Here is a 26,190-nt window from a genome sequence, read left to right as displayed (position 1 = left end):
AAAAATTTAGGTGGACCACCATACAAGAATATATAGTCAAGGTTTTGTGACCTGGTATTTCCAAAGAACACTAGATTGCATGTTTCCTTTCTTTTTCAAGTGACCTGTGTTTATGAACCCTGAAGGAGCTATTAGGTCACTGCATGGGCCTGCAGTGATACTAATTTGTCATGTTTGTCCTTAAAAACACATTAACACGCGAGCTAAAAGTAATTTTAATGGTCTTTTGAGCTTGATTCCTCCAGCTAGTATAGGCTATCCTGAAAATGCCTATTTATTTTGTTTTAGCTAATAAACACTTTAACCTCCTTTGCCACATGTGGCTTTAAACTGGTGATTTCAATGTTTTGTTTTTAACTGCATCAATCTTTGTTCATAGAGACTAAGTTACCAAATTTTTCTTGTTCTGACCCGTGCACAATGTTTGGTAAGGGCAAGGGGTCTTTCACACCACCCCATCTTTCCATTGCTGCCTGATATCTAGTTTGCTTGTGAACCAGGAAATGGTATTCCATTCTTCCTTTTCAAACACATCTAAAAGAGCACCAGAAAACTGCATTGTCACCTGCATAGTAAACACATGTGTCCCTCTATCACTGAATGTGAAATTTATATGCTGACCTTTTGTTTTTCAGGTTATTTTGTTACACTAATCTAGCATATCTACTAATCTAGATACCCTAAACAATATGATAACCTCAGCCTGTCCTGGATGGATGCACCAGGTGTGCCCTCATACTCGGCAGTGGATTTCTGACCCTACATACAGCTGCATACAGCTGTGGTGTCAGCATACTGTGTTTTCAAATTTTTTATTATGACCACTGTTTTCTCTGTGTTAGTGACCCCTCTCGTGTAAAGATCCACAATTGTGTGAAACCCAAAGGTGAACTTTGCACTGACATCCACTCTGCATGCCAAGTATGTATGTGTTTTTTCCCACATGCTCCCCACCCAGTGCATGCCCCCACTCCCCCCACACCACCCTGGAGAACCCACCCGTATTTCTTCCTGGACCTGTAGTTAGTCTAAATGTTCTTTTTCACACCACAAGCACTCACCACCGAATACAACGTAAATTCATATCTAAATATATGCACCCATACTCCTCCCCAATAACCCTGAGGAAAAAAAAACAAGACTCACCCTGACCTACAGCTCCACTTGTATCATATTATCACCTAGTTTCCCCGCTCCTACCTTCTTGATAGCCTCTAATAGGTCATCTGCCTCTTTTGAGCTTCTTAACATAAGCATTTTATTATTGTGCATAACTCTTAGGGGTGCAGGAAATTTAAGCTGTGCTGTCGCTCTTACATTTTTTAATTCCTCTAAGCGCTTTCCCAACTCCCACTGCCTATCTAAGGTGACCTGTGATAGATCTGATCTAATTTCAAATGAGAAGTCTTTCCCCCTTAGTGTCTTCAATTTTAATGCACATAGCAGGATTTTTCCTTTAGAGCGTACGTTTGAAGGAGGATTTTACGTGGCTCAACCCTATTTGGATTTTTTCAGAAGGGGTTTCTATGTACGCGTTGGATATCTTTTACAATGTCCGCCTCGCTCTCATCGATGTGAACCAATGCCTTTATAAGAGAGACCACATAAGCTTTCAAATAATCACCTTCCTTCCCCTCAGGGACATTCAATACCCTCAAGTTATTCCTTCTTGAGTTGTTTTCCAGCTGGTCCAATTTCCCCTGCAATCATTGCTCATCCCGCCGTAGCGCCTGTAACTCCATTTTACTATTGCTTAGGTCTTTTTTCAGCTCCCCCACCGTAGTCTCAAACGTTTGTGTCCTTACAGACAAAATGTCAAATTTTTTCAAGGGCCTCACAGAAACTACGTATCTCCCCCTGATTTGCTTCTTACACTGCGAAACCCTTCCTGATATCAACAGTGAGTGACGAAAACATAGTCTCTAATGAGCTGGCTGAGTTTTCTGCAAAGGGATATAAACTCTATCATGATTTCTGTATGTGATTTCATATAAAATCGATTTCATTTAATGCTATTACTGAGAAACCATTTAACTTAAAGAGTTTAATACATATTTCCAAGATGAACGGTATTTGCCATTTCATAGAAACCAATTCAAAGAATGCCTTATTTTTCGAAATTCCCTTTTGCATTTTTATTTTTAAGGTGTAAATGAGGTTCCTTTATTGCATGTGAATCGCATAGTTCTTTTCTTTCCATACTCACACACACACACCCTCTCCATACCCCCACACACACAAATACACACACTCTTCACAAACCCACAAATACACATAGTGGCAGTTGCCATAGGGTAGTTATAGCTAGGACCACATTTCCATAAGAAATGGAAATTTTTGTTTGCTAATAATTTTGACGCTGTTTGACCAGTCTTTTTTGGGAAACAAAACTTTCCAATAAAAAGTCTCATCTGCCTCGGCTCCTTTCTGAAAAGTTTCAGGGTGATCCGTCAAGCAAGGGCAGAGAAAAGGGGGGGAGCGACAAAAGGCATTTTTCCAACACAATTTCCTGTAGGGAAATTAGACATACCTACAGCCAATATGGCTGAACAAAACTGCACCAAATTTGTCAGAAAACTAGATCTTTGCCCAGAAATCGTGCTTTTTGTGATTTGGTGTAAATCATTTTAGTAGTTAGTGGGAAATTAATGTTTAAAAATGTAGGCATATGTAGGGACAAGGAGGATCCCCAGACCCAACAGATCTAAATATAATAACTTATGGGCTGCCACCACATCTGCAAAGATTGGCAGGAACCATTTTAGGACTCGGGGACTCAATCTCCAGTCCTGCATTTTGATATTGTAAAAAAAAAACATAGAAGGGAAGGGTAGAGAGGCCCTGCTCCCGTAGGTCTATAGAAACATGATCCTAACTATAACTATCCAGTGGCAACCGGCACTAGGTATGTATGATATCTCAAACCCTGTAAACACTCACATGGGAAAAAAGTTAGGCCAAAAATATGCTTCATTACGCAAACTATAACTTGCACCCTCTCGCCATGAAAACCATAACTTGCTTTTGTAATAAACTGATGATGATTTTGCACATGATGGGCAGCAGATTAACGCCCTCCCCATGCCCCGTGGGGTAGGTGTTGAATTAGCAGGCACAGTGTGGAAGGGAGGGTGATGACTGTGATGACTATATATATATATATATATATATATATATACAGGGCTAACCTCTTTCTTTACCCACTGAATGCTACAAATTCACTATCTCCATTTTGCGACTCCCCCTAGATCCTCAAGACAGTTCGGTATCCAGTTTCTAAATTCATTTAATGAAGTAAAATATAAATCAGTTCCTCTTGTAGAATCCTTCAGTTTGAGCATGGGAATTAAAACAGACCATGTTTTAGACATCTTAATGATGTTTTATGGTATACCTGGGACCGCATGTCATCAGTCCCAAAAGACATACTATCAATCTCCATCAAAGATCTAAAACCTACAAACTACTTCCCTGAACCCATGCCAGCTACCATAATCAATACAAGGTTCTATGTTTTTTTTTCGATTCATGGTTCAATCAAGTCAACACCTCCCTAGATCACAACATATTACCTATTTAACTGAATATCAGCCACATCTCCCCCATAATCAAAAAGACCAATCTGGATCCCGGCAAACATTAAATTATAGAACAGTGTAAATGAAGGATGGTGCACCAAAAAAACGGGTCCGTAACAGCAAGGTGATTTAGAAAAAGTTCCTTTATTATTAGAAGTCGTTAAAAGGCCTCAGCCAACGCGTTTCGTCCCAGAAGGGACTTCGTCAGGGCTAATATAAATCGCAGACTGTACGTGGTCAGTAAGGAGGATGAATAATCACTCATGCAGCAGCGGCATAATCCGTCATAAATGTACGAAAAATATTAATTTGCAAATATGCAAGAAAGCAGCGAGCAATGGGGCATATATCAATCCTGTTCACCGCTATAGTAGTGTTCTCCCCATAATTAGGGAATGTACTAGGTTCGGAGTACCGATCTTGAGAACGCCAGGGATTCAAAAGTTACCTATTTAACTGAAGATCAGCCACATCTCCCCCATAATCAAAAAGACCAATCTGGATCCCGGCAAACATTAAATTATAGAACAGTCACTAACATACCATAGTTTGTAATGATTCAAGTACTTTTATCGTCTCCAATTCACATCAGTACCAAGTCATCTGAACTGCAATTTGTTATGCTCGCCACGTATAATTGACCTGAAAATGGAGGAATGCTGTGAAACCTTTCCTCTTCAGGATTTGAGAGGGAAAATTTTAAGGAGTCCGGTAGAAGAGTAAGGAAAATAATACTTTAATCACCAAGACGTGATGTTCTGTGTAACAAATGGTACAATGAAATGAGTATGCTTTGCCTTCTTTACAACCGTTAAAGCTATACCTTGTTTTTATTCATCTGAAGATCCCATAGGAAGCATGTCATCCATGGAGGTAAATGTGGATATGCTTGAGCAAATGGATCTGATGGACATGTCTGATCAGGAGGCCCTAGATGTGTTCTTGAACTCTGGAGAAGACAGAACTGTATTGTCGCCATGTCTAGGTATAGTATGACTTCAAGATTCTATAGTTGTATTATTTGTATTCACTGTTTGCCATGTTCAAATGTATTTTTTATATACTCTTAGCTTGACAATGTATCTTTGTCTCACAAAACACTAGAAGTCATCCATTTGTGGGGCTGCCATCTAGAAATTTCTTGTCTTAGATGCCATCATTCATATGTCCGAAAGGAAAGCTATAAATTAAAGGTCCACGTGGTGTGTTCTTGCTTTCAAGGAATTGCGGGATATTGTTGTGCATTTTTGTGTGCTTCATTGTGCACCTATTGGTACTGAATCAAAATATTCAGTACCCAAAATACTGAATAAAAAATTGTAAACAAAGTCACGAGAAAAAAATGTATCAAAGTAAAGGCTCTCGAACAGAGGAAGGTCAGCGTATGGAGAACGGTGTAACTTCTTAGAGAGACTAGTAGTACGTTTGCAAATGTCATTAAGGGCTTATTCTTTTGCTGTTTTATGAAACGCAAACCTCAAGCCGAAGGTATTGCAACCCTTTACATGCACACCAGTTGCATTACAGAAGGACACATTAGTTTTATGCACCGGGAGACTAATAGATTTGACCAGAATCACAGGATTTTGAGCCTAACACAGACCTGGTTCCCCGATTCCAAAGACGTCTGCTCTGGCCGTTATGCCACATCCGTTCTTGTAATATTTCAGTACTTTAAGGGGAAATATTAGTTAGGTTTTAGAAGTTTTGGTGCTCTGTATTTGTTGTCCATTTTTAATGTTTTTAAAAATACAATATATATGTTGTTGAACTCAGTAATTTAACGCAGTAGTTTGGTAGTGCACAATATTGACCTATGTATTTTTAATGCTGACGAGACCTATTGGATGGGGGCTGCATAATTCGAAAAACCCTCCACTTCTGATATCTGTTGTGGTTATTTGGAACACAATACTTTAGGACATTGACTTTTTCACAAATAATCAGTACTTCAAGATAAAGAGTCGAACATGTCTCTAGGGAAGCTTTTCAGTTTAATTGGTATGTTAATTGCCATTGTTTCATTTTTCTTCCTCACGTCTCCACCGTTTTTGCCATGTGATTGTTTAACCTTGCTTTTTGACCAGTTTGATAGCTGATAATACAACTTCCTAAAGCTTGAGCAATGTGCTCAATGTCTGGGTTCCATTTTTGATGGATTCGCTACTATGGATTCCTTACCCTTTGATTTTCCCCAGGTTACAGACTGAGTCCGAATTTTTAACTGCAATTGGTCCAAGATGCAGATAGGTGGCACAGTTGGACTCCACGGCAGCCGTGTACTGCCACTGACATGACAGTGCAGAGAAAAATATAGCCACCAGTCCTGCACACCGACACCAGTTTCTTTCTTTCTGCGCTCTTCATTATGGCTCCAGAGTGTCACTCCTAGCTTTGTGTGTTGTACTGATTCCAGAATTCGGCAATGTAACAAGGGAAATTATTCCTCCCATGGCTATAACCATGGCCCAACTGCAGAAAGCTGATGTCAATCGCAGATCCACACGTTTGCCTGTGGTGCCTAGGTTCTGTTGATTACTCAATGTCATGTGACAAATGCTCTCTGTTGTAACTGTTGTAACTGAAGGCAACTAGAGAGCAGGGAGCAAAAATCAGCATTGCAAAACACAAGAATGGTGACATCACACTCATAGAAGAGGTCCCTGTCCACAGGACTCTCAGCTACTCCAAGACGTAGGGCTGCTGTTCTGCCAAGTTCCGCTTTCGCTCCAATACATCAGGTAAATTGAAATTAAAGTTGCACCATAAGTACAAAAAGACCAAGCGTGATAAGTCTACCGCCAATCTCGTACAGAGAGAAAGTGCACAGTTGATACTCTAGTTCAAAGGCCAGACTCATTAGAAGTCAACTGACTTCTTACTCAATCTGAGGTTGGTCCTGGCATGTCAGGAGACAGAGGCTTTGAAGAAGGTCTTGCTGCAGATTTTCAAGCACTTTCGGGGCCTCAGTTGAACCTCTGCCAGCAGACACTTGCCTGGCTTCAACTAGCCCAGTTGACCTTCTCTCTGCTCCTTGCTGGCACAAGCCCATGCTTCCACTCTGGCCCCAGAGTTCACCCCAGTGCTGATCACGCCAATTCGCGCTTGCTCCAGATCCAGTCTTGATGCTAATTTATTCCCCAGAGCTGACACTTGGCTCATGTCTCACTATGAAATAGCCAACGTGCAATCTCTGTCCTCTTCCTCAGTGCCAATACTACAGGAAACTGGGGACCCTGTTTGGCTCGAATTCATATACAGTCCAGCAGCTTCAGACGTTGCCACATGATGACAATGAGGAGGGAGACAACTTACTCCCCCTTCACTATACTGATGTTGAATTGTGCATGGACAGGACATGCAAACTGCTAGTGGGCTGGACACTTTTACTGAGGCTGAATTAGAATCTTCACCCAGACCACCCAAAGAGGAAACTGCATCATTTAAAAAAAAAAAAAAATTATCAACACCCCTCACGCAAAACCTGAATAAGTGGTGTAATAGAGCTGTCCCCGCCATCTACGCTGCAGCGCCAATCCCTCCGACCTATTCAAATGCATCTCCTGCAGGAAAGTTATCTGCGCACCTCTACGAACTAAGTGAGAGTAGACCTTATATCTACGCTGCATGGACTGCAACCCCCGCACATTCCAAGTCACACATTTCACATCAGGTAAGGGACCCATAGTAGTGATGTAATGAACACCGGAACCTCTTGGTTACCCCTAGCCGCGCCGGCAGACACCAGTACCCATTCAAACCGTCCCCTTCCCCCAACAATCCCACCCCACCCACAACATCACCCACCCTCCCAAGAACAGGCACTAACAAAGTGAATCCCATCCAAATTAGCCCAACAATTGCCCTAAGCAGTATTAAGGCAGTCTAACTGGGGACCATCCGGTGGGAGCTGGATAGAGCCTAGCAAGAAACCTGTAGTTAGTCAGTGCAGCACCCGGCTTCCACCCCAGGAACCCCCAGCAGTCCATTGCTCCTAGTACCCCCCAAGCACAATTCCATGCATCACAGTGGCCTAAACATGAGTCCACAATGAGCCTAACCCGGAGTTCCCCCTCATCCTAGTACCAACCTGTCCCCTAAGGAACCCACCCCATCCATATGTCCCCCATGCACTCTGTCCACATCCAATCAGAACAGGCCCCCCTCCCTTTCTCAGAAAACACAGAGTCTACTCATCCATCAGGCCATACGCCGTTCCCGGTGTGACAAGCGGCAAATGCACTCTATCTGACGCTGAAGTGTCCGCTTCTGAAGTGTCCTTGCCATTCTCTGGGTCCGAGCCCTTCGGTGAGGTCAGCAGCAAGTCCCCAGAGATCGCCGATACTGCTGCTAGCGCTCCACCGCTCCTAGCGCTCCCCTGCGCTCCAGCTCTGTTTGTGGGGTCGATGGTTTCCGCAGTCCCCACCGCCGGCGTCTTATACGCTGTGATCTTCGGGGCAGCGAGTACTCAGCCAGAGCCCGAGCCTCCCATTCCGGGCCATCCCTTCCAGCACGATAAGATTCCAGCCATGTCCGCGCATCCTCCGGCGTATCATGAAAGCAGGTTTTACCATCCAGGATTATGCGAAGTTTGGCTGGGAAAAGTAAGGAGTATTGGATCCCCTCTGCCCGCAGTTCCTTCTTGACCGCTTGGAAGGTCGCTCGGCACCGTTGAGTCTCAAAGGAATAATCCGGGAACAGGGTGACTTTACTATTGCCGACCTGGAAGGGACCATCCGTTCGAGCCTTCTGAAGAAGCAAGCCCCGTGCACCCCCTCGGTCGCAGCCTCCGCGCCGCAAGCTGTAGAATTTTTATTTATTTATTTCAATTTATATAGCGCATTATCACCCCAAGGTCTCTAAGCGCTTGTACAAAAGGAAACCAGCACTACCGAAAACAGATGTCTGACTTATAACACTCCCCATGCTTCCCGAAAAAGTATTGTTTTTAATGTTCGGCGGAATAGCAGTAGGTTAGACTCCTTACGGAGATTAGTTGGTAATTTATTCCATGCTGCAGGGAGCAAAGTGGAGAAAGCCCGCCCGCCCAAGGTGGACAGGCGGAAACGTGGATTAGCCAAGAGAGTGGCTTCAGAGGACCGCAGCACCCTACCGGGGGTATAGCCAGTAAGTCTGGTTTTGATGTAACTAGGCGCATTACCGTAGAGTGCCTTGTGTGAGATACAGTCCTTTGAACAGTGCCCTCTGTCTAACAGGGAGCCAATGTAACTGATGCAGGAGAGGGGAAGCACGCGTTTTCCTTGGCTTCTTAAAAATCAGTCTCGCGGCATCGTTCATTACCGTCTGCAGCCTCGTAAGTTGTCGCTGGGGTAGCCCTAAATACAACACATTGCCGTAGTCGAGACGTCCCAGGATCATAGCTGACACAGCGCTTCTTAAGGTGGAAAATGACAGCAGTTGAGAGATCTTACGAAGCTGTCTCAGAAGACCAACACATGTGCCAACCACTACAGACACCTGTTTGTTCATGGACAGATTACTGTCAATGTGGATTCCCAGGCTTTTCACCACGGTTGCTTGTTCCGGCGTCCTGCCCAAATCCTTGGGCCAGAAACCGTCATTCCAAGGGTTGCCCGAGATGACTATGGGCAGCACCTCGGTTTTGTCCGGATTGATCTTCAAGGAGTTGGCGGACATCCAGTTTACTGTGTATCTTAAGATGTTATGCAACCTGGTTTGTGCCCCTGGAGAGTCCCCTAATTGGATGATGATCTGCGTGTCGTCGGCATAGTTAAAAATCTGACACTCCATCTGATTAAGAGCAGAAATTAGTGGCTGCAGGTAGATGTTAAAAAGGAGTGGTGAGAGGGCAGAGCCTTGCGGCACTCCACAGGTGATAGCTGCTGATGTTGAAACTAGGCCGGACAACTGCACCTTCTGCGATCTATCTTGCAGGAAAGAGGTGAGCCAGCCTAGTGCCGGGCCCCCTATGCCCAGATCTCTCACACGTGACAGCAGTTGACTATGACAAACCGTGTCAAAAGCCGCGGAGAGATCGAGTAGCACCAGGGCCCCAGGGATCCTCTTGTCAGCTCTGCACCTCAGTTCGTCTAAAATAGACGCCATCACCAACTCCGTGCTGTGAAATGCCCGGAAGCCGGCCTGATTTTGCTCTAGCAGATCATTAGTCTCCAAGTGCTTAGAAAGATGGAACAGCACATGTTGTTCCAAGACCTTTGCTAAAAAAGGTAATTGGGAGATAGGCCTGAAATTTTTTAGAATTTTTGTATCCGCCCCTGGCTTCTTTAGCAGCGGAATCAGCCGGGCCTCCTTAAACATAGCCGGAACTTGTCCAGTTTCCAGAGACTTATTGAGTAGGTTGAGAACGTCCTCCTCCATCCCTGGCATAGCTAACTTAAAGACTCTCGGGGGCAAGGATCCCCTTGGGAACCTGACTTTACCCTCCCAACCAAGCTTGCTAGCATCTCCTTCGTAATCAAGGGGAAGCTATTCAGGGGATGATCAACTTTGGGAGTAAGAGGCTTAACTTGAAGCGAGCATTCCAGAACAGGGGTGCGAGAAATTTTTGACAGGAGATCTTCGATTTTATTGACAAAAAAGTCCTGGAAGCTTTGACAATCCTCCTGCGAGAAGTCAGGCCTCTGCTCCTTATTTTTTCTCAGCTCAGAAAGCACCTTGAAGATTTCTTTCTGCGGGTTTTGGGCAGTAGCAATCCTTGTCTCAAAAAACTCGGATTTACGGGCTAAGATAGCCTTTTTATACGTGGCCAACTCCTGCTGATATAGACTCCGTGCCATCGTATTGTAGTCCTGCCTCCAGGCTCTCTCAGCCTTCCGCAGGGCCTGTTTCCTTGACCTCAACAAATCATTATACCAGGGTGCTCCTGCACCTTTGTCCACTATTTTCACCCTTCTGGCCGGTGCCACTGAATCGATGGAAGATTTTAATTTGTCCACTACCTTCTGACATGTGACCTCTATATTGTCGTCGCATGTGGTTAGTGCGACGGAGTTCAGTAGGTTTCCCTCCAGATCTTCCTCATTAATGGAGTTCCATCGCCTCACTGTTCTCCATGATGGCCTGGATTTCCCTCCATATTTTGGTGCTGCCTTCTGTCCCCTAATCAGGTAATGGTCAGACCATGCGCATGGACTGCTAACTATCGGCCCAACTCCGGGGTCAGTCGACCACACCAGGTCTAACGTATGGCCCTTGTCATGGGTGGGACCTACTACATGTTGAGTTAGTCCAAGCGTTGTTAACGCTTCCTCTATATGACTTGCCTGCCCCTCTTTGGGAGATAACTCCCAGTGGAAGTTAAAATCTCCCATGACCAGTAGGTCCTTATAACGAGACCTCAGGTCGTGGACCAGCTCTACAAAGCCATCCACAAAATCGGGGGTAGCCCTGGGGGGACGGTACACCAGTAGAATGACAAAACAGACCTTGTCCGTCTCGAATTTAACCCCCAAAACATCTGCACCTCCCAGGCATTCAGCACAGACTTTTTCCACCTTCCAGCAGCTCTTATAGAGGAGAGCGACTCCCCCTCCTCTCTTGTCATTAGCTCGATTCTGACAAATAGCCAAGTAATTGGGGGGAAGGGAGGCCACCACATCTGGCATGGAAGAGTCTTCCAGCCACGTCTCTATGACCCCCAAGATGTCAATCTCCCCATCTTGTAATAGCGTGAAAATTTCAAGGTTATGTTTCTGAAGTGATCTGGTATTTAGAAGACCATACCTCATAGTCTTTCCAGCTGTCCTGATCTTCAAGCTCTTCTGCTCAAACACAGATTTGAGTAGTCCCTCCCTCCGTAATAATGTAAGACAATCCTCACTGAGCTCTGGTTTCCCCTGATGAAAGGCCATCAGCTCCGATCTACTGTACCTAATGAAAGGGCCAGGGTTTATGGCCCCGGGTCCCGGTAGGTCGCGGATGGGCGCAGATGGGCTCGCCTCTGGCTCGCCTCCGGCGCGCCCATGGCGCGCCCGCTGCACGCAAACGCTGCGCGCAAACATGAGGCTGGTTTAAATAGGCGTCTTAGATGAGCGCCTGACAACTCGAATGTTGTCCCAAAATGGCGCCCGCCAGGCGTCCAACCTCTCCCAATCCAAAATGGCGTCCAAGATGTATCTGGTGGTGCCGAGGACCCGCTAAGCAGCGGTGAAAAACCAATTATCGTGCAAGTAAGGGGGCATTACTATTTAAAAGCTATATTCTCTATTTAAAACGATATTCTTAACTAAGAAAAACGAGTCCCTGCATTAAAAACTCAATGCCTCTCAATAGCACAGATATACAGCACAGGTCGCGTAAAGCGCATTTAAGTCACCGCCTTAGTCATGAGATAGTTACCTTGCACTCCTCCACAGCCCTCCGTAAGATCATCGGTTCTTTAGACCTTCTTCGATCAGGAACTCACGCTATGGGTCGGGGGCCATTCGCTCCAGGGCGTGGGCATCCCCTCTACTCACTTCGCGGGCCCATCTCCTCAGGTCTCGCCCTCAGTGCCTCCCGAGCAGGCCGCTTCAGTCGCGCCGCGATGATCAGCAAAGGATCGGGTCAGCAGCCCCTATTCTCGCCTCAGTACACTGGCAGCTGCGCCCCAGGGCTGCTCCTCCACCTCCGCTGCTCACAGCTCCAACAATCGCCCCTCCGCGCCCACCAGCACAGGTCCGATGATTATGAAGGCCACAGGGTGCTCCGGGTCCAGCCCCCACTGCAGTGGCCTCCGGCTCGCCGGCGTGGATTAAGGGCCTTGAAGGACCTACTCGTTGGTGATCTAGGCCCTCTTATCCAGAGCGGCGCTAGCACAGGCGCGCCAGCCCAGGAGCACCCCCCGGCGTAGACCGTCTCCCCTTGGCACCAGCGTCGCCGATCAGGAGCTACTATCAACAGTGCCCCACACCAAGGCCAGTCCGCTCCTCTTTGCCAGGGAAGCCCAGCCCGGGGAATTCACTTCAATATAGGCTCAGGGGTCCCCGCTGGTGCTAAAACATGCCCACGCCAAGCCCAAACTTTCCTCCGGATCTCCAGCGCCGCTCCGACACCCAGGGCAGCGAGCCTCCCAGGACCGTCTAAGTCGGCCGGCCACGGCGCTCGTTGGGCTGCGTAGGTGCTTCAGAACTCAGTGGAGCCGCCATCTTGTGAGCGCCGACCGCGCTCAGCGCCGCCCGAGAAACCCTTCTTAAATACCGGGTTCCGCCATCTTGACGAGGCTGAAATGCCCAGGGCCAGCTCCCCTCCACTATATCGCCCCCAGGTGCTGCTTGGGGGTGCGGGGGGGTCCCAAGGATCGGTTTCCAGGAGTACTGCGGGGTTCGCGAGCGGAGCTCAGCGCTTACACCACCGCCTGCATCGGCGTCCAAGCCACGCCCCTCAAGAGGAAAATGCACCATGCCGGTGGTTCTTGTCCATTGAGCAGCAGTACTAGATTAACACCTCCCAACTATTGAGACAAAAGCTAGGTAGGGTGTCAAAGTACATTGATGCATTTGGTACATTGGTTTTTTCTTCTGTCACCTTGGCCTTCCAGTCCCTAAATGCTGTCTGTATCTTGGGCCTATAAGCACATGCCCTTTGGGACATGCCCAGTGAGTCTTTGCATCAGTCCCTGAATAATTCAGGAATGCCTTTACCAAAACAATTCACGATGGCGAAGATGCTGCAAATTATGTATCTGATAGAGACATCTGGGCTCAGATTCCTTAACTTTGAATTTCCCAGGTGTCAGACTGGATCCGGAAGATTTTTGCATGATCAGTATCCATGCGCGCTGGTAGGTGACGTAGATCGGCTCCAGCGCGCCTGCGTCTGTGCCAAAAGTGACATCTGTGTCACTTATATAGGCACCACCTCGGCGCATTGATGTCCGTTCTTTTTTCCCCACGCCAGTTAGCACTGAATCAGATAAGGAGCGACCCCCTCTCTCGCTTTTTGATGGACTTTATTCAACGTTTTGTCTAATTCTTTTTTGGTTTTTTTAGGAATTTTTTCTCCTGGTGTGTCGAGTTGATTTCTTTGAGAAAAAACGGTTTTAAACTGTGTGACACCTGTCAACGCGCCATGTCAGTTACAGACTCACATCTAGTGTGTCTGTGGTGTCAACCACGACTCCAAGTCGTACTCGGACTGCCAGGCCATGACACCGAAGGCTTTAAGGGAGCGGTCCCTGAAGCTGCTTGCAGCCTGGCAGGCGACAATTCGTCACACGACTCCTCTGAAGACAGTCTCGGTCAAGAGGTAGGTCGCGGAACCACTCCAGGAGCCCCAAGTCATCTTTTTCCCACTTCAAGTCATCAGGACATTCTGGAAAGAAGCACAAGAAGTAGAATCGTGCTTTAACTTCTCCTCGTCCATTGGCTTATGCAACGAAGGGAAAAACAACAGTTGATGTCATACATTCACCCCAGTACAGAGATCTTGGCCTAAATCCATCGTTTTTTTGCTCACCATGCCATTCCAGATTGAACCAAGCCATATGCAAATCAGTCTTGACCCTGTGCCTCATGGGAACAGTCCACCCCGAACTGCCAAGCCAGGTCCTCCCTGGACTGGAAACAAGCATTCTAGGACCGGTTTCGGGGTTTCACCCCTCTTCAGCCAGGCTAGCTTGATTCCAGTGGCATGGAGAGCACGAGACCCACATCTGGGCATACCCGTCCCACTCGGGGTGACAAATGAAAAAACAACAGTTGATGGACAGAATGCAGAACAATGTCATACATTCACCCCAGTCCAGGACCATCGACGTTCGAGGCACGGTTCCTCTGAATCATTGCAAGGGCTGACTCTGAGCCTCCCACCTTTTCCAGTAGCCAGAGCAACCCCGTTTAAATACTCTAATTTTACGAGGCCATGCACCTCATAATTGAGCGAAATGACCCTAAAGGGCACCTTCGGGCCCCGTGGGGTCAGAGCGGTTCCAATCGTATTCTGCGCCAACGGCTCCGATAGGCCCCCGGATCTGGACCGGCACCGGTTGTGCCACAGCAACTAATGCAGATGCTGCCAGCGCCCACTGGCTATGCCAGCCCCATTTACATCCACAAATCGATGCCTATTCCGGTGCCAACAGGACCCATGGGCCCTAGGTTGGTGCCTGAGCCCTATTCTGAAGGGCTAAGCTTCAGAGAGGATTGGGACGGGTCACTGGACCCTTTAGAATACCAGTTTGAAGGACAGAGAATGGACTGGTATGAGGAACTCAGGGATGCCAGTGGTGGGAACACATCTCTAGATACTGGTATGGTTTCCTCCCCCTACCGTTGCTGGCGTCTTATACGCTGTGATCTTCGGGGCAGCGAGTACTCAGCCAGAGCCTGAGCCTCCAGTTCCGGGCCATCCCTTCCAGCACGATAAGATTCCAGCCATGTCCACGCATCCTCCGGCGTATCATGAAAGCAGGTTTTACCATCCAGGATTATACGAAGTTTGGCCGGGAAAAGCAAGGAGTATTGGATCCCATCTGCCCGCAGTTCCTTCTTGACCGCTTGGAAGGTCGCTCGGCGCTGTTGAGTCTCAAAGGAATAATCCGGGAACAGGGTGACTTTACTATTGCCGACCTGGAAGGGACCATCCGTTCGAGCCTTCTGAAGAAGCAAGTCCCGATCCCTAAAATCTTACAGGCACGCCACCACTGGTCGGGGAGGGCGCCCCTGCTGCGGAGGTCTAGCAGGGACGCGGTGTGCACGCTCGAGAGTGTAGAAGGCAGACAAGCCCTCAGGGGCCACCTCCGTTCTCAGCCAGTCCTCCAAATACTGTACCATGTCCGATCCTTCCGTTTTCTCTTGCAGACCCACCACCCGAATGTTGTTCCGCCTGTTTCTTCCCTCTGCATCCTCCGCACGCTTCTCTAGCACTGTGATCCCGTCCAAAGCACTTGACACCGTTACGGCCAGTGCGGTCTGTGCAGGCGCTACTTCCTGGACTACGTCCTCCACATGTTTCACCCGATCCGATAGTTTCGAGTGGTACGCCCGCAGGAGTCCAAGCCCCGTCGCCACCTGCGCAATATCCTCGTGTAGGGCAGTACGTGAGTCCGCAATGGCAGAGAGGATCCAATCCAGCTGTTGTTGCAATCCAGGTTCTTGTGCGTATTCTGGTTACCCTGAGACGGGGACTCAGAGTCAGAAGGCTGGTGTTCCTCTTCCTTCCTCCCTCGGGGCTTACCCATGGCGCCGGTAGATCAAATTTAGTTAAAGGGCCAGCAGAGCCTAATGGCACAGTCTAGGGTGGGTGGGCATGGGGTCCAATTCCTGGACCAGAGGGCCCTCCAGGGCGTCTCCCAGGTACTCAGCCCGTCGTCTGCCGGTTCCGTCCCCACCGACACTAACAGCCAGGCCCTTCCAGTCGCCACGCCGTCCGTACAGGCCCGGGCAGGCCAGAACTCCTGATAAGAGTATCCAATTCAATGCGGTCTGCGAGCCCGGCGGTCGCTTTGTGGCTCAAAGCATGTCAACCCCAGGACAGAGATCTTGGCCTAAATCCATCGTTTTTTTGCTCACCATGCCATTCCAGATTGAACCAAGCCATATGCAAATCAGTCTTGACCCTGTGCCTCATGGGAAAAGTCTAGCCCGAACTGCCAAGCCAGGTCCTCCCTGGACTGGAAACAAGCATCTTAGGACCGGTTTCGGGGTTTCACCCCTATTTAGCCAGGATAGCTTGATTCCAGTGGCATGGAGAGCACGGGACCCACGTCTGGGCATACCCGTCCCACTCCGGGTGACAAATGCAAAAACAACAGTTGATGGACAGAATGCAGAACAATGTCATACATTCACCCCAGTCCAGGACCATTGACGTTCGAGGCACGGTTCCTCTGAATCATTGCAAGGGCTGACTCTGAGCCTCCCACCTTTTCCAGTAGCCAGAGCAACCCCGTTCAAATACTCTAATTTTACGAGGCCATGCACCTCATAATTGAGCGAAATGACCCTTAAAGGGCACCTTTGGCCCCGTGGGGTCAGAGCAGTTCCAATCGTATTCTGCGCCAACGGCTCCGATAGGCCCCCGGATCTGGACCGGCACCGTTTGTCCCACAGCAACTAATGCAGATGCTGCCAGCGCCCACTGGCTATGCCAGCCCCATTTACATGCACAAATCGATGCCTATTCCGGTGCCATCAGGACCCATGGGCCCTAGGTTGGTGCCTGAGCCCTATTCTGAAGGGCTAAGCTTCAGAGAGGATTGGGACGGGTCACTGGACCCTTTAGAATACCAGTTTGAAGGACAGAGAATGGACTGGTATGAGGAACTCCGGGATGCCAGTGGTGGGAACACATCTCCAGATACTGGTATGGTTTCCTCCCCCTACCGTTGCTATGGAGGAGGGAGCGTCCTATTCTATGATGGTCAAGAGAGCAGCTGTAGTCTTAGCTCTCGTGTTGCCTTCTGTGGCAGTCAAAACTAACATCATGACACAAGTGCTACAGCCAGAAGCCTCCTCATCCGAACCCATGCTCCCTTTCAATGAAGCACTTATGGATGTCCTACTGGGAACTTGGACCAAGGGGCTCCTGTGAACAGGACAATTGCCTGCCGCCATCACCCGCACCTAGGGATCTGAGCTTCGTTAGTCAACACCCCATGTCTGAAAGCTTGGCAGTCCAAGCCTCTATGTCCCACGGCATGTTCCCTGACACACCTCCAGACAGGGAATCCAAGAGGCTGGACAGCTTGGGGAAGAAGATGTTTTCTTCTACCAGCCTTGCATTGTGGTGAGTGAACCCTGCCTGCTTATGGGACACGGTTGCGCAAGTATTGCCACAGATCCTGGAGGAGACCCAGGCCGTGCTCTCCCAAGCTGTCAAGGACAGGAGAGATGCAGCAAAGTTTACCATTTGGTGTGCTTTGGATACGACCAGCTCGCTGGTCCGAGCTGTTTCGACGATGGAGGCGCCTAAATGCCACACCTGGCTGAGAACTTTTGGATTCTCAGGGGATGTCCAGGCTTTCCTCATGGACATGCACTTGGATGGCAGTCATCTCTTCGGGGACAAGGCAGACTAATCGCTGGAGTACTTTAAGGATTCACGTGCTACGGCCAAGTCCTTGGGCCTCTCAGTTACCTCTTGTCAGCCCCAGTCTGTCTATCACCCCTCTTGTGGCAACAGAAGGGGTTTTCAACCACGCCGCCCTACTCCAGCCACTGCCCCGCGCAAGCTTCCCAGTCTTTACGGGGGCGAGGACGCGGATCATATCGATCCCCTTGGTCGGGTAGCCAGAGGTCTGCCAAAATCACCAATACCCCTGCAGCCGCAGCCTCTAAGCTGTCCTAATCTTGCCCAACAAGATCTTGGGCAACCAGTTGGTGGCAGAATCAGCCGTTATCTCCACCACTGACATTCCATAATATTGGACAGGTGGATTTTAAAGATTATTCTGCAGGGCTACCCCTTACCTTCAAATCATCCCCTCCATTTTTGTCTCCATCTCATGATCGACTGACGGAGGAAAATTAGTCCTTGCTCCAGGAAGAAGTCACAACTGTCTTGGCCAAAGGAGCCATAGAGAGGTTTTCGGTGTCAGGAGTAGGCAGCGTTTGCTATTCCCGCTACTTTTTGATACCCAAAATGAACAAGGCGATTAACCCCATTTTAGATCTGGGAACACTCAACCTCTTCCTCAGGTAGGAGAAGTTCAAGATGCTTACTTTGGCTCCGGTATTGTCTGCCTTGGACCCAGAACACTAGATGGTAGCTTTGGACTTACAGAACACCTATTTTCATATTTCCGTCCTGCTTGCCTATCGGTGCTACCTGCGGTTTACAGTAGACCATGAGTACCTTGCTCCCCTTTGGCCCTACCAGCGGCCCTCGGGTGTTCACCAAGGTAATGGCGGCAGTCGCAGCTCATCTGTGCAGATCAGGGGCGCCAGTCTTCCCCTATCTCGACAACTGGCTGCTGAAGGCAGGATCGCCCCAGGATGTTGTCGCCCACCACCAGACTACAGCAAACCATCTGCAATCGCTGGGATTCACTACCAACATGCTGAAGTCACATGTGACTCCCTCTCAGACGCTCCCTTTCATTGGAGCTGTCCTGGACACAGTGCAGTTTCAGGCTTGTCCTCCCAAGCAGTCAGTCCAGGATATTGAAGCTATGATGTCGATGTTTCAGCCTCTATCCTGGATTTCGGTGAGATTTCTGAGGCTCCATGGTCTCATGGCCTCCTGCATCCTACTAGTGACACATGCCAGATTACATATGCAGGCTCTATAGCGGGACCTGAAGTTCCGTTGGGCACAGTACCAGGGGAGTCTCTCCGACACGGTCCAGATCTCAGAGAGAACTGCAAAGGAACAAACCCCGATTGGGTTAGAGGCTCTCTCCTTTCCTCAATCACATATCACAGTAGTGGCGGATGCGTGAATCCTGGGGAGGGACAGTGTTGGAAATGGCCCTTTTTGCAGAGCTATCCCCAAATATTTAGCTTCTTCCTCCTATTTTTTACTGACCTGTTTTTGTTGGTTTTAGGACTCTGGGCACTTTACCAGTGATGATCAGTGCTAAAGTGCATATGCTGTCTGTGTAAATTGTGTTATTGATTTGGTGTTTCCATGATTGGCATATTTGATTTACTGGTGAGTCCCTAGTAATGTGCACTGAGAATGCCAGGACCTGTAAATCAAATGCTACTTGTGCGCTTGCAGCACTGATTGTGCCATCCACAGAAGTAGCCCTGTAAAGGTAACTCAGATCTGCCACTGCACAGTCTGCTCGCAGTTTGTAACTGCCGTGTCGACTTGGCAAGTACACCCATGTGCCAGGCCTTCATCTTCCCTTTTCTTACATATGTCACCCCTAAGGTAGGCCCAAGGTACCCCGGTGAACAGGGTGCTGTGTATGTTAAAGGTAGGACATGTACTGGTGTTTGTGACGGTGCAGAGTAAGAATATCAATGTAAAAATATCGATTTACACAAATATCGTGTGTCAGAAATATCGTCAGAGAAAATATCGTGGTCAAGAATATCGATTTTAGGTAAGTAATATCGATGTAAAAAATATCGAAGTGTTTAATATCGTTTGTAAAAATATAGTTGTTAAAAATATCGATTTTTAAAAATTAATGTTGTGTTTTAGTATATATTTTATGTGTGTGCTGTTTGTTTTTTGTATAACAATTGTTTGTATTTTTATTAAGTGTGTTTAAATTTGAGTAATTATTAATTTTTTTATTGAATTTTGCGTTTTTAGTTCCGTAGCGAGTTGTGGATTTGTAGCGGTTTATAGGGTAATCAGGGTGGGAAGTAATTTAATTATATAAAATGTATTGATTATTTATAATAGTTAATAATTTGTTTATTTGAAATTTGCATTTTTAGTTTCGTTGTGGGTTTATAGGGGTATAGGGTGGTAAGTAATTTAATTATATAAAATGCATTCAATGATTTGTATTTATTAATATTTGTGTAATTGTGATGCTATAACATAGTGTTAAATGTGTAAATCAATTTATTATAATTGGTTAATATTTATTGTGAATTAATTTAAATAAATTAATTAGTAATTATGGTAATTGTGTAATTCATTTTAGGTGTGTGTTGTGGTGTTTATAGGTGTAAATGGTGTGAAGGGTGGGAAGTAATTCATTTAAATTGATGAATTATTAGTTATTTGTTAATTGATTTAAATTAATTAATAAGTAATTAATTATGGTAATTGTGTAATTAATTTTAGGTTTGTGTTGTGGTGTTTATAGGTGTAAAGGGTGTTACGGGTGGGATGTAGTTTATTTTTTATTGATGAATTATTCATTATTTGTTAATTTAAATTATTTATTTCGTAATTATGGTAATTGTGTAATAATTTTAGTGTGTGTGGATATAGTGTCAAAGCATGTGTACTCAATGAATGTTTATTATCTTTTTTATTAATAATATTTTTTAATTCATTATTATGTTAATTAAGGAAATAATTTGAAATAAAAACATTGATGTCTTTTTTTATTGGTGTGGTGTTATAGGGCAGGAAATAAAATAAATACATTTATTTTTTAAATAATTTGTTAGTGAATACTTGCTCCTTTAAAATAAATATTTACAAAAAAATATTTGTACCTTTTTGTTATATGTAATTAACATTATATGTGTTCTTTTTATATGTTTAATATATTTAATTGTATACTTTTAAAATATTGTTTTATTTTTAAGATTATTTAATTTTTTTAATTGTTAAAATGTTAATATTAATTTTAGTTTCTCTACTATCCAATAGTTTTCATACTGTTGCACTCATTGGAGTTCGAATAGTCATTCTTACCCCTCCGCTATCCAATATTTCCTCTACTGTTGCACTCACTGGAGTTGGAATAGTAATTTTTACCCTTCCGCTATCCAGCACTTTCCCTACTGTTGCACTCACTGGAGTGGGAATAGTAATTTTTGCCCCTCCGCTATCCAGCACTTACCCTACTGTTGCACTCACTGGTGTGGGAATAGTCATTTTTACCCTTCCGCTATCCAACACTTTCCTACTGTTGCACACATTAGAGTGGGAAAAGTACATTTTACCCCTCCGCTGTCCAACATTTTCCCTACTGTTGCACTCACTGGTGTGGGAATAGTAATTGTTACCCTTCCGCTATCCAATACTTTCCCTACTGTTGCATTTATTGCAGTTGGAATAGTAAATTTAATTATTTCGCTATCCAACATTTTCCCTACTGTTGTATTTATTGTATTGCAAAATGTACATTATAGTTTTGTTACAATAATTTACGGTTGTAATTAATTATAGAATATTTTTTTTACTTTAAATTATTGATCTATGTATATATTTTATTTTGATATAATTTAAGTTTAAAAATTAAATAAAGATAATAGTTAATACATTATTTTAAAGTAAATATATGTATAAATTATTAAGGTTGTGTGTTTATATTTTTTTTAATTAAGTTTAATTTGTATATTTCGTTAAAATGTATATTACATTTAATTAATTTTGTTAAAGATAATATTAATATGTTATGTATATAATATATATTTTATTTTATTTATATTTTTAAATCGATATTTTTTACATCTAGATTTTTAACTTCGATATTTTTGATTCAATATTTTTGTACTTACCTGTTTAAGTGTAGGGAGTCGATATTTTTACTATATATTTTTAACATCAATGTTTTTACCATTAATATTCTATCAGTGAACCGTGTGTGACATATCATGGTAGGGAATTACAGTGCATTTCATTTTTCACTATGGAAAGGCTATCCGTCCCATAGGGTAGAATGGGAGTTTATTTATAACAACTTATAAATATAACTTTACATTGGGACAAGATAGCAAGGTAAAGTTTAGTAAGCCTGAACACAGAATGTAAAAATGCATCTTGTAGTAAAGATGAGTTTTATTTTCTGTGTTTGAAAATACCACTTTTAGAAAGTAGATATTTTCATGCTTAGCCATTCTATGTGCCTCTGCTGGTTTGTGTATTGACTGTCTGGCTTTGGAGTGACAGGGGTTGGGTAGGTCCATTCTCTTAGATGGGAGGCGGGGGGTTGATGTGTGTCCTGCCTTTTTGTGAATGAGTCCGGGCTGGGCTGAATAGACCCGGGATGCATCCAGAGTAGTGGGAGGAGTTTTCACTAGCACCTGAATAGGCCGGATCTGCATTTAGAGTGGTGGGGCGAGATTTCCCTTACACCTGAATAGGCCCTGGATGCCTTGGCCAATGCTGTCTCTGCCTCCTGCCAGGGAGCTGGGCCAGAGAGGACAGAACTGGTTTGGACTAAGCACAGCCACTCTGCCTGAGAGGACAAAGGGATTTTGAGTATAAATATTGGGACCCCAGAACTTTAGAACTCTTTTAGAACCAAGAAGTCTGCCAAGAAGAAGAGCTGGAAAAGCTGTGAGGAGGGATTACCACTTTGATGTATGCTTTGCTCTGTTGGCTTGCAGTGGCTGTTTCTGTCTTGGGCAGTGAAAGGACTGTACTGAACTTTCTGCAACTTCCTTTTGTGAGTTTCTCCAAGGGCTTGAGGTAGAGCTTGCCCCCTGTTGAAGAAGTCACAGGAACAGCAGACTTCAAGTTCGTCTGTTACCTGTTCTGGGGACTGTGTGTTTTGAGCTGCAACAGAAGAAAAAGCAACCAGACGACGTCAACGACACCGCTGCCGACTCTGTGTCCTGAATGCACCGCAGAGGGCACTGCTGCACTTTGCACCGCAACCCATGTCTCACCGAAGACGCCACCCAATGCTGCCACCGAGCCCTGTGGGTCCGCACTCCGAACCTTCTGTCTCAGCACAAGAGGGGGGTTCTGAACCAGAATGTTAACAACCTACACTGTCTTGCGTGGAGACTGAACGGTGTCAGCTGAGCAGCTTTGACTTACCTGCTAAAGTAATAGATATTATCTGGGCAGTCTGACGTCCTTCAATTAACTCCATGTAGTCAGGGCATTGGGTGACATTTGTGGTCTGGTGTAGGGAATGTCAGCTTGATCCTCTGAAAGACAAGTTATCTTTTTGTTGTGCCTTTTATTTTTTACACAGAAGGGCTTTGTGGGGGTGGCGGGGGGCACAATTAATGGTTATATGTTGGCTGTCTCTGCCTTCTCACATTTACCTGATCAGCCTTTTTGTCTGAGTCATCAGTTGTGATGAGATTCCTTAAAGGACTATAATTTTGCCTCAATGGGACGTTACCTTGATCCTTACATTTCTGATATGCACACTGTTTGAACCCTTGCACATTTGTTTTCTGTGGCACCTCACCATTAATACAGTTTCCGTTATCACAATTACTGCTGTGGTCTGTGTCGTAGAGCTGCAGGCACTGTCTGTGCAAATTTCGAACAGCACTTTCTTTCCTGTCAAATTGGTGCTTAGAATTTGGGCTTTCTTAATGCCAAAGGTTGTATCGCCATTACACATGGGTCAATCCATTACCCCTCATACTTCTGTCTCTCCACTCTCAAGATGAGAAGTTTCATCAGGTAGACCCAAAGAGACCTCTCTACTTCTACATTGGGCTCACATGCGTACCGAGTAAATGGCCAGCTTTTTGTGGGGTACACTTGTGCTAAAAAGAGTATGGCAGTACATAATCAAAGACTATCCTAGTGAATTGTCCTGTGTATAAGACTTACTAGGTCCTGGCTAAAAAGGAGGCCCTAAGTACCTACAGGCTCATCGCACCAGCGCTATGGCAGCTTCAACATCATTGGCAAGGTGTGTTCCTATCCTAAAAGCATGCCAGACTGCAGCTTGGATATCTGCCTATGTTCACTAGACTCTACTGCCTCAAACAGGAAGTCTGCAGAGAGGGTCTTTTTACCTACTGGGTCCTGCAGTTCTTCTTGGTGCAAACCCATTTCTCAGACACTCCACCTTTTGGGAGGTACAGCTTTGGTACCTAACCAAAAGGTTTGGAAACTGTGGTTAGAAGTAGCCATTAGAAGAACAGGGTAATGCACTTTCTAGAGGACACTGCCTAACCACAGATTCCTCATTACTCTGCCCCATTTTGTCCTGGCATTTATATTTTAAAAAATGCAAACATTTCTAGGCACAAATCATAGAAAAAGATATTAGTGCTAAAAATTGAACATTCTTAGCTGATCGGAGATAAAAGGATCATAGCTGTATTTAAATATCCCCTTGGCCTCAGAATAAATGCACATTATCTATTGAAAGTCTTGTTATAATTAATTTCTACATCGCCAGACTAATAGCAGGCTTTCACAGGAACACAACTGCTTGTTTGTTTTGAGTAATTAAAGAAAACTTATACTTTATAGGGAGTTGGAAGAGGGGTTCTGACTAATAGTACTAATAAATCTGAACATCATTCGAGCAATGGAGCATCAGTGGGCATAAACACTAATCTAGTCCTGCTGCTGCCATCAGCATTACAGTGGCCTGTTCCATAGTCTCTCTCACTCTCCTCTGTCTCACCTCAGGTTATATGGAGGAAGAGTGCCCAGGGAAAGAGTGCAGGACTCCTCATCCTGTGGCTCCCACTGTCACTGGTATGCAGATAGCGCATATAGAATCCGCCATAACTATAGATGGAGGGCACGGGGATGTCTCCACAGGTCCTGTGTCTTCCTACGACTTACCAAACTAAGCAAAGCAATTTGTCAGAGCAGGGGGATCATATGGGTGTCGAGGCTCCATTCTACCTTGCTTTACCACTCCTGCTGCTGTTTCATTTCATTTACTCCAAAGTTGTGCATACATGACTTCCCAGTACCTGCCATTGAAGGGACAGCAGCAGCCATCACGCATGGGAGAGAGAAACTGTGAAGAGTTGGGGGTCTTGTGACAGGCTCTTTAAACAATATTTATTTAGGACATTTTGCCCGAATTGGGTGTTCTGTCCTAATATCTTTATCTTACTGTAGAATGCTATAATGGCCATTAAAGTCGCAATACCCTGTTATTGACACTCACCTTCGGCTCGGGCCAGTAATTCTACTTCAGGCCTTTAATGGTTGATATAGCTCAATGCAGAAGGATGTAGGAACCTCCCCTTAAATTACTTACTAGTTTATATGATCATTTCTCATTGTACTATGAGTATAATTATTAGCAATACCACGTTTCTTGATAATGCTATATATGGGTGAATGATAAAAAATAATGATCTAATCGAGACTTCTAGATGCAGATTCCTAACATTTTGAATGTTCCCCAGCTGTCACACTGGATCCGGAAACTTTTCCTTAGTGACTCTACCTGCCAGAAGTGGTGATGTGCGGCTCCACAATGATTCTATTTTGCTCCGGAAGTGACGTGCAGGGCCTAAATAGACACCACCCCAGTGCACTGGCATCAGTTCATTTTTTCTATGTCTTTAGACGCGGTTTCGGAGCTTCTCTCGTTTCTCAGAGACTGCTTTTTTGCAGTTTTTCTACTAATTTCTTAACAGTCTGCAAGGGATATCACCCCTAAAGAAGACCAGTTTTAGACCCTATTAGTACTGTCGCAAACAGATGTCTGTGACAAATCAGACCAGGTTTGCCTGTGGTGTCTGGGGTCAATCCACTACTCCAAGACCTTTGGAGACTGCATATCGATGAACTCAAAGGCTATCAGTGAACATGAGGCGAAACTCTGCTGGCTGGGGCCACTCCAAGTCCAAAGCTCTATCCTGCTCCCGGAGTCGACAGAGCCACTCTCGAGGCCAGTCTTCATCGTGTTTCCAATCCTCACTTAAACACAAAAAACATAAGAAGTCATAGCATAGTTCTGCTCCTCCGCGCCATTTCCACTCCTCTGATAAAGCGTGTGTGAGGCGCCTCCTGCTCCCGAGTTGGTCAACTTTTGAGCTAATTCTGAAGCTAGTTGCGGCACAACCTGAGTTTCGAGGGCCTTTAGCCATGCTGCACCAGATTGAAGAGTTTCACTCAGCTATACTCCGGTTCTTCGTATCTTTATCTACTCCGTCTGGTGCGCCTTCAATCCCCATGGAGCCAAGAGGTCTTCCAATTGGACGACCAGTGGCGGGCCAGCTGGCCAGCTGGACCCTCTGATCCACTTCTGTCTCAGCTCCAGTACCGATGGCACCCATCCTCACTCCGGGCCTGGCACAGAGGTGGCTCCAGTTGTCTTCTACAAACTAATTCACCGCCCATCCAACTTCAACTGACGTCACAACCGAATACGACAGAG

The 26,190-nt window shown here is 45.7% G+C and overlaps 1 protein-coding gene across 2 annotated transcripts in view; it reads left to right on the top strand.

Annotated features, from left to right (window-relative positions):
- The window catches only part of DTNBP1 (dystrobrevin binding protein 1), a 495,181-nt gene that overhangs the window by 463,320 nt on the left and 5,671 nt on the right, over positions 1-26,190 (top strand). For both annotated transcript variants that reach the window (XM_078687921.1, XM_078687920.1), the window contains exon 9: positions 4,423-4,563. In XM_078687921.1, the coding sequence (XP_078544047.1) occupies positions 4,423-4,563 (141 nt within the window). The remainder of the gene's footprint in view (positions 1-4,422; positions 4,564-26,190) is intronic.

Source organism: Lissotriton helveticus, chromosome 4_1 (genome assembly GCF_964261635.1).
Source record: "Lissotriton helveticus chromosome 4_1, aLisHel1.1, whole genome shotgun sequence".
Classification (NCBI taxonomy): Eukaryota; Metazoa; Chordata; class Amphibia; order Caudata; family Salamandridae; genus Lissotriton; species Lissotriton helveticus.
This window is presented reverse-complemented; position numbering and strand designations above follow the sequence as displayed.